This window comes from Nanorana parkeri, unplaced genomic scaffold (genome assembly GCF_000935625.1).
Source record: "Nanorana parkeri isolate BGI_ZX_2015 unplaced genomic scaffold, ASM93562v1 scaffold147, whole genome shotgun sequence".
In the NCBI taxonomy this organism is placed as follows: Eukaryota; Metazoa; Chordata; class Amphibia; order Anura; family Dicroglossidae; genus Nanorana; species Nanorana parkeri.
This window is the reverse complement of record NW_017306415.1, coordinates 1,724,235-1,742,334: the sequence shown is the minus strand read 5'-3', so window position 1 is coordinate 1,742,334 and position 18,100 is coordinate 1,724,235. Positions and strand designations below refer to the sequence as shown.

Below are 18,100 nucleotides of genomic sequence, written 5' to 3'. Positions count from 1 at the left end.
ACCTTTTACTGAGATGTCATCCCTGCCATCACATACAAGAAGGGCAACTAGAAATAAAGGCACTGTTGCAGAAATAAGATGGGAAGGCCAATATATTCTCACCACTCATTATTAGATTTCAGTACTACTTTTTAAAGAGGAAATATTAAACATGTTAAACATATAACAGCCATCAAATAGTTCTTAGAAGAGCACTCAATATCTCGAAACACAGAGATGCAAACTATTATCAGCTCACACTTCAGAAATTAAAATGTAAATTGTAAAGTGATATGACTGGTATGTAGGAATGATAAGGGCTCTTCCCAGATACTTCTAGGCTAGGAACATTAACATTAAGAGCTCCAAGCACAATAGTTAATGCAACTATCCTCACAGCAGGCGTGCACACTGAATGTGATTCATCGTTCACAATTTCTGCCATCAAGATGTTATTCTGTAAAGTAGTGAAGCTTAATGTGTTGGAGGTGAAATGGATTTATATGTATAATGCCGTATTTTTTATCTCCCAAATGTAATGGCTCTGCAATTGCTTTAAAACAGAAGCTATTAACAACTGCAGTTAAGAAAAATATATTTACCAATGTGAGAGTATGGAGTGTCTAAGGTAACCTGCTATATGGCTACACATTTATAGCAATTAAGGCTCCAAGCGTCATACATAAAGAATCTTTATATATACACAGTGAACAGTGAAGAAACTTCTTTGGTAGGTTTGGCCATTTCTGCTTTGCGGTGTATATGCATTTGCAGGGGTGTCCCTAGCATTTTTGCTGCCTGAGACCAGGGGGTGGAGGGGCAGAGGTACTGGTGGGGCATACAGTTATTGAGGGGAGGTGTACTGATGGAGAGTGACGGTGCCCTCTGCAAGCTCTGCATCTCCCCGCCCACTTCTTTGCAACCTGGGAACCTATCGGCCGGTGCCCCACCCAGCTCCTAGCAACCAGTGATGAAGCTCCTAGCAACCAGGACAACAGCCAAAGCATCCCAGGTTGCTAAGAGATGGGCGGTGGAGATGTGTATGGACTTTTCAGATCTCCGAAGGACTGTCTGGCCAGAAAGGGGGTGGCAGGCACACTGCAAACATTGTGCAGCCATTCCTCTCTACCTGCCATCCCCCCAGGTGACCCAAAGAGAGCCTCAGGCTACCTCATTAACCACTTGAAGACCAGGTGTTTAGACCCCCTTCCTATCCAGGCCATTTTTCAGTATTCAGTAGACATGTGCGATTCGTTTCGTTCCGAATCGAAATTCGGACGCATTTTCGGAAATTCGGATGTATCCGATTTCCGAATTACAGATATAACGAATGCAAACGAATCCGAATTTCCGTTTCCGAAATTCGGTAGCAGTAGTTCATTCGAACGTTCGTTTCGTTTCTTATTCGTTTCGTTCGTTGGAGCAAAGTGACATTAGAGAAGGAGAAAAAAAAAATTCCCCCTCAAATGTCACTTTGCTGCAAACGAACAAACGAATGAACGAAACGAATAAGAAACGAAAACGAATCCGAATTCAGAATCCGAATTGACTTTCACACCCGAATCCCGAAAAAGAAAATAACACAAATCCGAATTTAAAACGAAACGAAACGAAACAAATTTTTTGTCAGTGCACATGTCTAGTATTCAGTGCTGCGGTACTTTGACTGACATTTATTCCATCATGCAACACTGTACTGAAATTCATTTTATACCATTTTTTTGGGACAAATAGAGCTTTCTTTTGCTGGTATTTAATCACCAGTGGGATTTTTATTTTTTATTCCGTCCGTTTTTTTACTACGGGCGGACGGCAAGAGGTTAAGGAAACAATACCGAAAATTTTGAAAAAAAAAACTGTTTTCCTTATATTATGTTAATGAAACAGTGCAAATAAATAATCTTTCTGCATACATTTAGGCCAAAATGTATTCATCTACATTTCTTTGGTAAATAAAATCCAAATAAGTGTAAATTAATTAGAATGTGTTACAGTCTCCAAAACTACAAAACAATGGTATATATATTTGAAATGTAACAACACCTCTGCCCTGACTGCCTATCGCATTTCTTGAGGCCCTAAAATACCACAACAGTAGAAACACTATTTGATTTGATAAGTATTTGATAAGATGCATCGTGGGTGTTTTAAAGATGACGAGTTTTTAGAAAATTAAGAAAAAAAAAATGTTTAAACACAAAGTTGTCAGTTAGTAAGATATTTCCTATACATAGCACAGGCATAGCTATTTTTATATCCTAAAACACATTCTGCTACTCCTTCCGAATATGGAGATACCACACATGTGAGGCTTTTTTTACAGCCTAGCCTCATAGAGGGGCCAAACATACAAGGAGCACCATGAGGCTTTCAAGGGGCATAAATCAATCATCTGATTCCCTGGCTGCCTGTTACATGTTTTGAGACCCTGTAGTGCCAGGACAAAGGAAACACCCACAAAATGACCCCATTTTGGAAAGTAGACACCCCAAAGTATTTAATAAGTGGCATGATAAGTGTTTTGAAGATTTCATTTTTTGCCACGTTTTTAAAAAATTAAGAAAGAAAATGTAAATGTATTTTTTGTACACAAAGTTGTCAGTTAATAAGATATTTCTTATACACAGTATGGGCATACTCAGAATTACACCCCAAAACACATTCTGCTACTCCTCCCGAGTATGGAGATACCACACATGTGAGACTTTTTTACAGCCTAGCCGCATAGAGGGGCCAAACATCCAAGGAGCACCATGAGGCGTTCATGGGGCATAAATTAATCATCTGATTCCATGGCTACCTGTTACATTTTTGGAGGCAATGGAGTGCCAAGACAAAAGAAACACCCACAAAATGACCCCATTTTGGAAAGCAGACACCCTAAGGTATTTAATAAGTGGCATGGTGAGTGCTTTGAAGATTTCATTTTTTTGCCACATGTTTTTGGAAAATGAAGAAAAAAATTAACATTTTTTTTTAACACAAATTTGCAAATGAATAAGCTATTACTAACACACAGCATGTGCATACTCAGAATTACACCCCAAAACACATTCTGCTACTCCTCCCGAGTATGGGGATACCACACCTATGAGACTTTTTCACAGCCTAGGAGTGTAAATAAAATGGAGCACCATAAGGCTTTCAAAGTGCTCCATGGTATTTGGTATGGAGTACTTTGGGGGAATTGTACATAGCCAATTGAAAAAGATAGATGGAAATTTTTTTATACCAGTGAATGGATCTTCTGGTTGCCAAGTAGGGCTGCATCATCTGATCAATAAAATCTACACCACCCATATAGAGATTGTATTTGTGAACACTCATGGGTTTTTGGGACAAGCCAGATCTCCCTTGGATTTCCACAGAGGTGTCAGGGTGGATGGATGAAAGCATATAAATATCCCGTTTGTCTTTCCATTTGAGGGCCAAAAGTTCATAATTTCTCAGACTTGCTGACTCCCCCCTTTTCAGCTTCTTGTGGACAAGAGTTTTGGGAAAGCCAATACGATTTGATCGCACTGTACCACAGGCTTGGGTTTATTGGAGGAAGAGGTGTTTGAAAAGGGGTATGCTGCTGTAGAAATTGTCCACATAGAGGTAATATCCCTGGTGGAATAGGGTGACAATAGGTCCCACACTATTCTTCCACTGATTCCCATGTACGATGGGCATCCAGGGGGCTCCAAATGGCTATCCTTGCCTTCATACACACGGAAGTGTGTACAAAGCTTATACAGTTTTACCCCATACCTGGCACGTTTGCTGGGGATATACTGTTTTATAATAAGCCTGCCTTTGAAATGAATGAGGGATTCATCAATGCAAATATTTTGCTTTGGGGTATAAATATCAGAAAATCTGGAGGGAAAAAAATTGATGAGTGGCCTAATTTTTTGGAGCCTATCATATGTTGGGTCACGTCTGGGAGGGCAAATTGAACTGTCACTAAAATGAAGGAATCTCATTATCTTTTTATATCTTGTCCTGGACATCATTGCAGAATACAGGGGCATGTGGTGAATTGCGTGTGTAGACCAGTACGCATTCAGCTAATTTTTTTTTGGTGAGTCCCATATTCAGTGTTAGGCTGAGAAAGATTTTGAATTCAGCAACAGTCAGAGGCATCCACTGAAATGGTCTGGCATAGGAAGAATGGGATTGCTTATAATGAACTGTTGAAAATAAAGGTTGATTTAGTCGACAATTAAACTGAAGAGGTCATCAGTAAAAAACAAATAAAAAAATTGGATTGCAGTAAAATTCTCTGTTTCCACTTGGATTCCTGGATTGGCAGTAAATGGGGGTATGACTGGTGTTGTAGAATTAGTGGGTAGCAAAAAGGGTTTTAAAAGTGCCTCTGGTAGTATACTAGTATGTGCTCTTGGGGGTCTAATTCTTCGTGGTTGATGTTGGACCACCCCACTACTGGTGCTTGCCACTGCACTACTGGTGCTTGCCACTGCACTACTGGTGCTTGCCACTGCACTACGGGTGCTTGCCACTGCACTACTGGTGCTTGCCTGCTGCATGTCAGCTGGATGTTGGATGGCATGGGCCTTTTAGCTGGGACAGCTTCTTCTTCTGAATCAGAGGATACTGAACCGCTGCTCTCCACAGGTTCGTACTCTGATTCAGAATCTGAGAGGGAGGCCTCTTTGTCACTCTCACTAGACATGCTGAGAATATGAAATGCCTCCTCACTTCTGTAAAAAAAATATATCTTGATATTTTTAGTAGTGGGTATACTTGGGGGGCTCTGGATGACACAAATATGTCTTGATATCTTTAGTAGTGGGTATACTTGGGGGGCTCTGGATGACACGTTGGATCGCACTGGCACTTTAAATCTCACTGGTGATACTGTGACGCACACTGCTGACACTTTGAATCACACTGACAGTGTGAATCGCTCTGATGACACTGCGCTATGTACTGAGACTGTAAATCACACTGACGTTACTGTGAATCGTACTGCTGACACTTTGAATCCAACTGCTGACACTTTGAATCACAATGACAGTTTGAATCGCACTGATGATACTGATCTGCACTGATGACACTGCGATAGCCACTGAGACACTGTAAATCGCACTGACAATTTAAATCTCACTGAAGATATTGTGACGCACACTGCTGACACTGTGAATCACACTGCTGCCACTTTAAATCCAACTGATGACACTTTGAATCACAATGACAGTTTGAATCACACTGATGACACTGATCTGCACTGACAGTGTACTAATTTGTGTGTGTGTGTCACTTTAATTGCTTACTGTGGACGATCTCTGAAGCTCTCAATCTCTTCTCTCTCACAACCGAACGGAGATGGAGACAAGGCTGCAAACCGCAGCCATTGTTTACATTTTTGACAGCTCTGATTTGTCACAGCTAGATCGCAAGGTATAGAGCAGATTTCACTGACTCTATACCTTGTTATGGCGCAGTTAGCGGCTCGTGTGCGCACAAGGGTCGCGCCTGAGCGGGGGGCGGGGCAGGACGTACTAACACGCCCGCTTACATCCAAGAAGCTCCCGGACGTCCGTGCAACTACAACGGCTGGCCGGGAGGCAGTTAAAGGGACAGCCCTATACATTTGCAAGAAAAAAGTCTGCAAACCTTTTGCAATCAGAAATCACTTGACTCAATTAAAGTCTAAGGTGGCCATACACTTTACAACCCTCGCAAGACTTTTGTCTTGCGAGGGTTGTAAAGTACTTTAAAAAACGTACGATCTGCCCATCTAGGACAGGCAGATCGTACTTGCGATCATCGCAAGCCCGCCCCCCTGAGGGGCAGGCTTACAATGACTGCAATGAGGGGCAGGCTTACGATGACTGCAAACGGGCTGTGTGGGCGTGCACACACCGGCCCGTTCGGCAGTTGTCGAACCAGCAGGCCACTAACTCGCCGAGAATCGCACGATTCCCGGCGGTTTTCTAGCCTGCAGGTTCGACGGAAGACGTGCGACCGTACAGTAGAAACGGTCGCACGCCTTCCATACACTGCACGATTCTCGTACGATCGCGGGATTTCCCGCGATTCTGGTACGAGAATCGTGCAGTGTATAGGCACCTTAAGTTGTTGCTATAGGGTACTGCTGTCTACGCACTAATGTTGTCATTTGTATTTTTTTATGTGCATTAAAGTTACTTTATCTTGGCATGCTGGATCTGTGCACTGAGTTGCGTATATGTGTCTCAACGTACAGAAAAAACAATTGCTGAATGGTAAAAAGAAACTATTACGGCAGAAGAGACAAGCTAGCCAATTTGCATTTTTTCCCCTTTACTTCCACTCTAAATGCCCATTCATTATTTAAGGAGGAACTTGACCCAGCTAGGTAAAAATTATACATCAGCAGCTACCAGCTACTTTTAAGAAACACATACTTACCAGCCCATGAAGTCCAGGGTTGTCTTCCATGAAGCATTCTTCTCAAGGTTTCTGCTCTATTGCGCCGCCATCTTGGAACTGGCTGTGACTTCCTGATGACTCATAGCCGGCTCCCTGTTGTGTATGCACAAGATCCGCACTACAGGGGGACTGGTCCTGGAGCCACCTGGGATGTGCGACGTTATCTCAGGAGGATACAAGCAAGGTGGACGGCGGACATCATCCTTACCTAGGCAAGGAATGTGGAAATGGGAGCAAGGACCAGCAAAATAGTTATTCACTTTTAGAAAAAAAAATGCCATTGTTTAAGAGGTGAGTAGTTAAAGGGGAACTATGAGGTGAGTGATTTTCACTCAACATCATAGTTCGAGCCGACGTGTGACAATGGGACTGTAACACGTCGGCTCAATAGATCGGGAAATGAGCAAACACACACCGTCGCTCGCTCACTTCTCGCGATCATGTCCCTGCTGAGAGCCGTGACTGTCACTCACGGCTCCCTGCAGGGATTCCTCCCTCCCCGCTCCGATGCTGCAGCACTGACTGGCGGAATAGTCGGGGGAGGGTACCGCTGGCTCTGCCACTAGATAGGCAGAGCCAGCTGTCACTCACACAGCTGGGTGGATCTCGACAGTAATGTCGGGATCCGTCTTGGCTGCGGCGTTCTCAGTATACCCCTGTTTTTAAAAAATTAAGAAAGAAAATGTAAATGTATTTTTTGTACACAAAGTTGTCAGTTAATAAGATATTTCTTATACACAGTATGGGCATACTCAGAATTACACCCCAAAACACATTCTGCTACTCCTCCCGAGTATGGAGATACCACACATGTGAGACTTTTTTACAGCCTAGCCGCATAGAGGGGCCAAACATCCAAGGAGCACCATGAGGCGTTCATGGGGCATAAATTAATCATCTGATTCCATGGCTACCTGTTACATTTTTGGAGGCAATGGAGTGCCAAGACAAAAGAAACACCCACAAAATGACCCCATTTTGGAAAGCAGACACCCTAAGGTATTTAATAAGTGGCATGGTGAGTGCTTTGAAGATTTCATTTTTTTGCCACATGTTTTTGGAAAATGAAGAAAAAAATTAACATTTTTTTTTAACACAAATTTGCAAATGAATAAGCTATTACTAACACACAGCATGTGCATACTCAGAATTACACCCCAAAACACATTCTGCTACTCCTCCCGAGTATGGGGATACCACACCTATGAGACTTTTTCACAGCCTAGGAGTGTAAATAAAATGGAGCACCATAAGGCTTTCAAAGTGCTCCATGGTATTTGGTATGGAGTACTTTGGGGGAATTGTACATAGCCAATTGAAAAAGATAGATGGAAATTTTTTTATACCAGTGAATGGATCTTCTGGTTGCCAAGTAGGGCTGCATCATCTGATCAATAAAATCTACACCACCCATATAGAGATTGTATTTGTGAACACTCATGGGTTTTTGGGACAAGCCAGATCTCCCTTGGATTTCCACAGAGGTGTCAGGGTGGATGGATGAAAGCATATAAATATCCCGTTTGTCTTTCCATTTGAGGGCCAAAAGTTCATAATTTCTCAGACTTGCTGACTCCCCCCTTTTCAGCTTCTTGTGGACAAGAGTTTTGGGAAAGCCAATACGATTTGATCGCACTGTACCACAGGCTTGGGTTTATTGGAGGAAGAGGTGTTTGAAAAGGGGTATGCTGCTGTAGAAATTGTCCACATAGAGGTAATATCCCTGGTGGAATAGGGTGACAATAGGTCCCACACTATTCTTCCACTGATTCCCATGTACGATGGGCATCCAGGGGGCTCCAAATGGCTATCCTTGCCTTCATACACACGGAAGTGTGTACAAAGCTTATACAGTTTTACCCCATACCTGGCACGTTTGCTGGGGATATACTGTTTTATAATAAGCCTGCCTTTGAAATGAATGAGGGATTCATCAATGCAAATATTTTGCTTTGGGGTATAAATATCAGAAAATCTGGAGGGAAAAAAATTGATGAGTGGCCTAATTTTTTGGAGCCTATCATATGTTGGGTCACGTCTGGGAGGGCAAATTGAACTGTCACTAAAATGAAGGAATCTCATTATCTTTTTATATCTTGTCCTGGACATCATTGCAGAATACAGGGGCATGTGGTGAATTGCGTGTGTAGACCAGTACGCATTCAGCTAATTTTTTTTTGGTGAGTCCCATATTCAGTGTTAGGCTGAGAAAGATTTTGAATTCAGCAACAGTCAGAGGCATCCACTGAAATGGTCTGGCATAGGAAGAATGGGATTGCTTATAATGAACTGTTGAAAATAAAGGTTGATTTAGTCGACAATTAAACTGAAGAGGTCATCAGTAAAAAACAAATAAAAAAATTGGATTGCAGTAAAATTCTCTGTTTCCACTTGGATTCCTGGATTGGCAGTAAATGGGGGTATGACTGGTGTTGTAGAATTAGTGGGTAGCAAAAAGGGTTTTAAAAGTGCCTCTGGTAGTATACTAGTATGTGCTCTTGGGGGTCTAATTCTTCGTGGTTGATGTTGGACCACCCCACTACTGGTGCTTGCCACTGCACTACTGGTGCTTGCCACTGCACTACTGGTGCTTGCCACTGCACTACGGGTGCTTGCCACTGCACTACTGGTGCTTGCCTGCTGCATGTCAGCTGGATGTTGGATGGCATGGGCCTTTTAGCTGGGACAGCTTCTTCTTCTGAATCAGAGGATACTGAACCGCTGCTCTCCACAGGTTCGTACTCTGATTCAGAATCTGAGAGGGAGGCCTCTTTGTCACTCTCACTAGACATGCTGAGAATATGAAATGCCTCCTCACTTCTGTAAAAAAAATATATCTTGATATTTTTAGTAGTGGGTATACTTGGGGGGCTCTGGATGACACAAATATGTCTTGATATCTTTAGTAGTGGGTATACTTGGGGGGCTCTGGATGACACGTTGGATCGCACTGGCACTTTAAATCTCACTGGTGATACTGTGACGCACACTGCTGACACTTTGAATCACACTGACAGTGTGAATCGCTCTGATGACACTGCGCTATGTACTGAGACTGTAAATCACACTGACGTTACTGTGAATCGTACTGCTGACACTTTGAATCCAACTGCTGACACTTTGAATCACAATGACAGTTTGAATCGCACTGATGATACTGATCTGCACTGATGACACTGCGATAGCCACTGAGACACTGTAAATCGCACTGACAATTTAAATCTCACTGAAGATATTGTGACGCACACTGCTGACACTGTGAATCACACTGCTGCCACTTTAAATCCAACTGATGACACTTTGAATCACAATGACAGTTTGAATCACACTGATGACACTGATCTGCACTGACAGTGTACTAATTTGTGTGTGTGTGTCACTTTAATTGCTTACTGTGGACGATCTCTGAAGCTCTCAATCTCTTCTCTCTCACAACCGAACGGAGATGGAGACAAGGCTGCAAACCGCAGCCATTGTTTACATTTTTGACAGCTCTGATTTGTCACAGCTAGATCGCAAGGTATAGAGCAGATTTCACTGACTCTATACCTTGTTATGGCGCAGTTAGCGGCTCGTGTGCGCACAAGGGTCGCGCCTGAGCGGGGGGCGGGGCAGGACGTACTAACACGCCCGCTTACATCCAAGAAGCTCCCGGACGTCCGTGCAACTACAACGGCTGGCCGGGAGGCAGTTAAAGGGACAGCCCTATACATTTGCAAGAAAAAAGTCTGCAAACCTTTTGCAATCAGAAATCACTTGACTCAATTAAAGTCTAAGGTGGCCATACACTTTACAACCCTCGCAAGACTTTTGTCTTGCGAGGGTTGTAAAGTACTTTAAAAAACGTACGATCTGCCCATCTAGGACAGGCAGATCGTACTTGCGATCATCGCAAGCCCGCCCCCCTGAGGGGCAGGCTTACAATGACTGCAATGAGGGGCAGGCTTACGATGACTGCAAACGGGCTGTGTGGGCGTGCACACACCGGCCCGTTCGGCAGTTGTCGAACCAGCAGGCCACTAACTCGCCGAGAATCGCACGATTCCCGGCGGTTTTCTAGCCTGCAGGTTCGACGGAAGACGTGCGACCGTACAGTAGAAACGGTCGCACGCCTTCCATACACTGCACGATTCTCGTACGATCGCGGGATTTCCCGCGATTCTGGTACGAGAATCGTGCAGTGTATAGGCACCTTAAGTTGTTGCTATAGGGTACTGCTGTCTACGCACTAATGTTGTCATTTGTATTTTTTTATGTGCATTAAAGTTACTTTATCTTGGCATGCTGGATCTGTGCACTGAGTTGCGTATATGTGTCTCAACGTACAGAAAAAACAATTGCTGAATGGTAAAAAGAAACTATTACGGCAGAAGAGACAAGCTAGCCAATTTGCATTTTTTCCCCTTTACTTCCACTCTAAATGCCCATTCATTATTTAAGGAGGAACTTGACCCAGCTAGGTAAAAATTATACATCAGCAGCTACCAGCTACTTTTAAGAAACACATACTTACCAGCCCATGAAGTCCAGGGTTGTCTTCCATGAAGCATTCTTCTCAAGGTTTCTGCTCTATTGCGCCGCCATCTTGGAACTGGCTGTGACTTCCTGATGACTCATAGCCGGCTCCCTGTTGTGTATGCACAAGATCCGCACTACAGGGGGACTGGTCCTGGAGCCACCTGGGATGTGCGACGTTATCTCAGGAGGATACAAGCAAGGTGGACGGCGGACATCATCCTTACCTAGGCAAGGAATGTGGAAATGGGAGCAAGGACCAGCAAAATAGTTATTCACTTTTAGAAAAAAAAATGCCATTGTTTAAGAGGTGAGTAGTTAAAGGGGAACTATGAGGTGAGTGATTTTCACTCAACATCATAGTTCGAGCCGACGTGTGACAATGGGACTGTAACACGTCGGCTCAATAGATCGGGAAATGAGCAAACACACACCGTCGCTCGCTCACTTCTCGCGATCATGTCCCTGCTGAGAGCCGTGACTGTCACTCACGGCTCCCTGCAGGGATTCCTCCCTCCCCGCTCCGATGCTGCAGCACTGACTGGCGGAATAGTCGGGGGAGGGTACCGCTGGCTCTGCCACTAGATAGGCAGAGCCAGCTGTCACTCACACAGCTGGGTGGATCTCGACAGTAATGTCGGGATCCGTCTTGGCTGCGGCGTTCTCAGTATACCCCGAGCTGTAGCTAGTTTATGTCCTCCCGTGACCCTTAGGAGAACTATGGGGGAAAACACTTACCCAATAGTTCTCATTTAAAGCTGATTCTCAGGTGAAGGTGGGTGCACTTTTAAACAATCAAGCATTACATATTTCCTGAAAGCAGAGGTCCTATAAAATGAAATGATGGTAATTATGGTAATTGCAATTTTTATGGTACACGATGTTAGCACAACTGTTTATTAAATCTATATTCATAGTAAAAAATAAAAATTTAATGCACACAATATAATTCCCATTTTTGTGGCCAAAACATGAGACTGTGTCATGTAAATAGATACCCAAGACGCCAAACTGCGTGCACCCAGGAAATGGTGGAAAACTAAAGTATTAAAATCCTTTACAGCTCATAAATTTAGAATTAAATGTAAATGGTGGCCCTAGAGTTACTCCTCTTACAGCATGCTGCACATTTTAGTAAGCATGCTCGCCAAACACACCTTCATCATTTTTTACATGATCCTTTTTTTTTTTTGTTACCTAACTTTATTGCTATTACAAGGGGTTCCCTGTGTGATAGCATAATGGAGGTGATAGGTCCTCCTAAACTGTGGGTTTGGCAGCTCTGAACCTGCAAATGTTCAGAGTTGAGCGCTTCCAGGATCACACAGGGAAGATTAGCAAACTGAAGTCCACCGATCTCCAGACGCTCGCCATCCTGACAGCTTCTATGGAGGTCCCAGGCACACAAGAGGGACAGGTAAACCCAGTACACATGGCACAGGGGGGATATGTACCACACACATGAAGCACTGTAGAAGTGGGTTAGACTAAACATGACTTGCAGTAGACAATGGATTACTTGCTGCTTTGTTGGCCTGCACCACAACCTGTGTGAGAAGAAAAGATTTTCCACAACTACATAAATATGTGAAAAGTATTTATTTACCTTAAAGAGACCCTGTCACCTTGCCCATTCAGGGAAAGGTGTCATGGTCTCTTTAAAGCCTCCCTGTCACCACCATCACAAAATACCCAGAGCTCCAAGGATTGGGGACCATGAGCTTTTCTCCCATAATACAGTGCTAGGGCCTGACGGCATATTTCCTATGCTCCTCACCTCCATCTAGTGGCCATATTGCAGTATTTTCCAAATGCTACATTCGACCTGAAAAGAAAATACACTAGGAACATCGCTTTTTGCCTCTATTCGCATATGAAAGAATGTAACGAAGAGATTCACAGGGCGATTGGCTCTGTGAATTGTTTATAGATAGACCCTTTTGTTTTTAAATAGCATAAACTGGTCACACAGTAAAGCTGTGCAGCCTCTGAGAATTACCAGCAGCACACAGGACAAGAGAAGCATTAGTGTTCAGTGTCCATACATACAGAATAAAAGCAGATACTGAGAATTACACCTAACATGCAGGACAAGAATGACATTGTGTCCATCTATATAAAATCAGAACAGATATTGAGTATGCCATTTAGCACATGGGACGAGAGAAGTGCTACTGTGCAGTGTTCATATTGAATAAGAACAGATAATGAGATTTACACTCAGCATACAGGACAAGATAAGTGATACTGTTCAGTATTCATACAGAGCAAGAACAGATACTAAGATTTACACCCAGAATACAGGACGTGTGGAGTGCTACTGTGCAGTATTCAGATATAACAAGAACAGATACTGAGATTTACACCCAGAACACGGGACGTGTGGAGTGCTACTGTGCAGTATTCATACATAACAAGAACAGATACTGAGATTTACACCCAGAACACGGGACGTGTGGAGTGCTACTGTGCAGTATTCATACATAACAAGAACAGATACTGAGATTTACACCCAGAACACGGGACGTGTGGAGTGCTACTGTGCAGTATTCATACATAACAAGAACAGAGACTGAGATTTACACCCAGAATACGGACGTGTGGAGTGCTACTGTGCAGCATTCATACATAACAAGAACAGATACTGAGATTTACACCCAGCACACAGAACAAGAGAATTTCTACTGTGCAATGTTCATACAGAATAATAACTGAGACTGAGATTTACACCCAGCATACAGGCTGATTGAAGTGCTACTGTGCAGTAGTCATACCCTTACTGCTGATCAGTGTTGTGTGCCCTCTTTATTGTTGGTCAGTAGTGTGTGCCCCCTTTACTGCTGATCAGTGGTGTGTGCCCCCTTTACTGCTGGTCAGTGGTGTGTGCCCCCTTACTGCTGGTCAGTGGTGTGTGCCCTTTTACTGCTGGTCAGTGATGTGTGCCCCCTTACTGCTGGTCAGTGGTGTGTGCCCTTTTACTGCTGGTCAGTGATGTGTGCCCCCTTACTGCTGGTCAGTGGTGTGTGCCCTTTTACTGCTGGTCAGTGATGTGTGCCCCCTTACTGCTGGTCAGTGGTGTGTGCCCTTTTACTGCTGGTCAGTGATGTGTGCCCCCTTACTGCTGGTCAGTGGTGTGTGCCCTTTTACTGCTGGTCAGTGATGTGTGCCCCCTTACTGCTGGTCAGTGGTGTGTGCCCTTTTACTGCTGGTCAGTGATGTGTGCCCCCTTACTGCTGGTCAGTGGTGTGTGCCCTTTTACTGCTGGTCAGTGATGTGTGCCCCCTTACTGCTGGTCAGTGGTGTGTGCCCTTTTACTGCTGGTCAGTGATGTGTGCCCCCTTACTGCTGGTCAGTGGTGTGTGCCCTTTTACTGCTGGTCAGTGATGTGTGCCCCCTTACTGCTGGTCAGTGGTGTGTGCCCTTTTACTGCTGGTCAGTGATGTGTGCCCCCTTACTGCTGGTCAGTGGTGTGTGCCCTTTTACTGCTGGTCAGTGATGTGTGCCCCCTTACTGCTGGTCAGTGGTGTGTGCCCTTTTACTGCTGGTCAGTGATGTGTGCCCCCTTACTGCTGGTCAGTGGTGTGTGCCCTTTTACTGCTGGTCAGTGATGTGTGCCCCCTTACTGCTGGTCAGTGGTGTGTGCCCTTTTACTGCTGGTCAGTGATGTGTGCCCCCTTACTGCTGGTCAGTGGTGTGTGCCCTTTTACTGCTGGTCAGTGATGTGTGCCCCCTTACTGCTGGTCAGTGGTGTGTGCCCTTTTACTGCTGGTCAGTGATGTGTGCCCCCTTACTGCTGGTCAGTGGTGTGTGCCCTTTTACTGCTGGTCAGTGATGTGTGCCCCCTTACTGCTGGTCAGTGGTGTGTGCCCTTTTACTGCTGGTCAGTGATGTGTGCCCCCTTACTGCTGGTCAGTGGTGTGTGCCCTTTTACTGCTGGTCAGTGATGTGTGCCCCCTTACTGCTGGTCAGTGGTGTGTGCCCTTTTACTGCTGGTCAGTGATGTGTGCCCCCTTACTGCTGGTCAGTGGTGTGTGCCCTTTTACTGCTGGTCAGTGATGTGTGCCCCCTTACTGCTGGTCAGTGGTGTGTGCCCTTTTACTGCTGGTCAGTGATGTGTGCCCCCTTACTGCTGGTCAGTGGTGTGTGCCCTTTTACTGCTGGTCAGTGATGTGTGCCCCCTTACTGCTGGTCAGTGGTGTGTGCCCTTTTACTGCTGGTCAGTGATGTGTGCCCCCTTACTGCTGGTCAGTGGTGTGTGCCCTTTTACTGCTGGTCAGTGATGTGTGCCCCCTTACTGCTGGTCAGTGGTGTGTGCCCTTTTACTGCTGGTCAGTGATGTGTGCCCCCTTACTGCTGGTCAGTGGTGTGTGCCCCCTTAAGGTCAGTGGTGTGTGCCCCCTGATTGCTGGTCCGTGGTGTGTGCCCCTTACTGCTGGCCAGTGGTGTGTGCCCCCTTTACTGCTGGTCAGTGGTGTGTGCCCCCTTTACTACTAGTACGTGGTGTGTGCCCCCTTTACTGCTGCTGCTGATCATTGGTGTGTACCCCCTTACTGTTGGTCAGTGGTGTGTGCCCTCTTACTGCTGGTCGGTGGTGTGTGCCCCTACTGCTGGCCGGTGGTGTGTGCCCCTACTGCTGGTCAGTGGTGTGTGCCCCCTTTACTGCTGATCATTGATGTGTGTCCCCTTTACTGCTGATCATTGGTGTGTACCCCCTTACTGCTGGTCAGTGGTGTGTGCCCTCTTACTGCTGGTCAGCGATGTGTGCCCCCTTACTGCTGGTCAGTAGTGTGTGCCCCCTTTTACTTCTGGTCAATGGTGTGTGCCCCCTTACTGCTGGTCAGTGGTGTGTGCCCCCTTACTGCTGGTCAGTGGTGTGTGCCCTCTTACTGCTGGTCAATGGTCCGTGCCCCCTGATTGCTGGTCCGAGCCCCCTTACTGCTGGTCAGTAATGTGTGCCCCCTTTACTGCTGGTCAGTGGTGTGTGCCCCCTTACTGCTAGTCAGTGTTGTGTGCCCCCCTTACTGATGGTCAGTGGTGTGTTCCCCCTTACTGCTGGTCAGTGATATGTGCCCTCTTTCCGCTTGTCAATATTGTCCCTCTCTTCTTTCTCTCTTATTCTCCAAAAAAAAAAAAATACAGTGTGATGGTAGAGTGTTAGGGTTTCACCTGAAGAAAAGGTAGCAACCCTGGTGTTGCTCATATACAATAAGAGAATTACACCCAGTATAACGGACATGAGAAGTGCTTCTGTGCTATGGCCATTCAAACAGAATAAGAACAGATACTCAGAACATAATAAAATACAGAAAATCATGTGCCCCTACATATTTTTCCTATGACTTCTTTTATAGTAAGTGTAACACCCACCCCAGTCACATTTGCCAGTCAGCCAGCAACTCGCCAACCACAATATGGCAGCCATTACACCCGCCCCCTCATACGTAACCAATGGGAGGGTGGGCGGAAGTCAGCTTCCGTCTTCTGTTGGTCACCTGTTCATCCTTGCTGGTTACACGTGTTTCCTGTGAGCCCCAGCTACCATGGCGGCTCAGATGATAGAACATGTGCTGGCCCAGGCAGAGAAGGACGAGGCGGAGAAGCTGAAGCTCATCACTGTGCACAAAGAGCTAGAGCTGCAGTTTGATTTGGGAAACCTGCTGGCGACAGACCCCAATCCCGCGGACGTCAAGGCCTTCAGGCAGCAGAACCGGGGGGAATTCCTGTGCTCCCTGGCCCGGGACAACACGCAGCTGCTCATCAACCAGCTCTGGACTCTGCCGACACAGCGGGTGGAGGAGGCGGTGGTGGCCACGCTTCCAGAACCGAGCACTCGCCTGCCCCGGGAGAAGCCTATTCCTAAGCCCCGGGCGCCTACCCGCTGGGAGGAGTTCGCCAAGTTAAAAGGCATCCAGAAGAAGAAAAAGACCAATCTGGTGTGGGACGAAGTGCACAAGGAATGGCGGCGGCGCTGGGGCTATAAACGTGCCAATGATAACACCAAGGATTGGCTTGCCGAGGTCCCGGTCACTGCTGACCCCAACGAGGATCAATTCGCCAAGAGGCTGAAAGCCAAGAAGGAGCGCGTGGCCAAGAACGAGCTCAACCGACTGAGGAACCTCGCCAGAGCTGACAAGGGGAAAGTCCCGGGAGTGGGGCTCACCCCTACCGGACAGCCCAGCAAGGATGAGCTGGGCAAAGCGATGCATGTGGCCAAGCGATCGACAGCCTCCATGGGCAGATTCCAGGACAAACTACCCAAGGAGAAAGAGCCCAAGAGCATGGGCAAGAAGAGAAAGTTCCAGCCCTTGATGGGTGACTTCAGAGCAGAGAAGAACAAGCAGCTGGAGATCCTGAAGGTCTTGGACAGTAAGAAACCTGCACTAGATGTCACCAAGGCAGTCAACAGGCAGATGAGAGAGGAGGATGCAGAGGAATCTGCCAAGAAGAGGAAATTCTCCAAAAAGGGGGGAGGAGGAGGGGGCAAAAAGGGCAAGGGGAAAGGACCAGCCAGAGGAGGGAAAGGACCGGCCAGAGGAGGAAAAGGCCCAGCCAGAGCAGGGAAGGGCCAAGGTGGGAAAGGGTTTGGTGGTAAAGGATTTGGTGGCAAAAAAAGAAAATAAGTTATAAGTGGATGGACCTCTCCTAATGGGGTATGGGTGTCATCACTGATCCACACTGACTGTAACCGTCCCCTGTTGTGCTGATATATGATATTCTCCATTGTAACATTTTCAAGTGAATGATGTTTAATATGTGGGAAGGGCTGTGAGCTGTCATATTGTTAGTAGGAAGAATATTTTTCTATTGCCAAACCTATATTTTTACCTCATTGTGGGGTATGCGAATCATTAAACTAAGTGAAAGTAACCAAACTATGACCTATGATATTTGAATTCTATATTGCAGTCATGGTTATCAAACTTCTAGCATTGTATTATCTTAAAAAAGAACTCCAGGGGGAAAAAATATGAACCTTTGCATTGGGGCTACCCCCATACTGCAAGGGTTCAGTGCTTGTTTGTGTCGCAGGTGCTACAAAAAAAAAAGTTAGTCACCAGAGCCTGCATGTTCTTAGACCAGTGTATAGAATATCGGCACGGAGAGATTTAAAGGAGAACTATGAGCTGAGTGATTTTCACTCAACCTCATAGTTGGAGCCGAAGTGTGACAATGAAACTGTCACACG

The 18,100-nt window shown here is 45.6% G+C and overlaps 1 protein-coding gene across 1 annotated transcript; it reads left to right on the top strand.

The window, feature by feature from the left end:
- The first annotated feature begins 16,413 nt into the window (after positions 1–16,413).
- On the top strand, positions 16,414–17,534 carry RRS1 (ribosome biogenesis regulator homolog). The gene has a single exon (XM_018554211.1). It carries the CDS (start codon positions 16,455–16,457, stop codon positions 17,532–17,534), a length of 1,080 nt encoding a protein of 359 aa, XP_018409713.1. The 5' UTR covers positions 16,414–16,454.
- Positions 17,535–18,100: the final 566 nt, after the last annotated feature.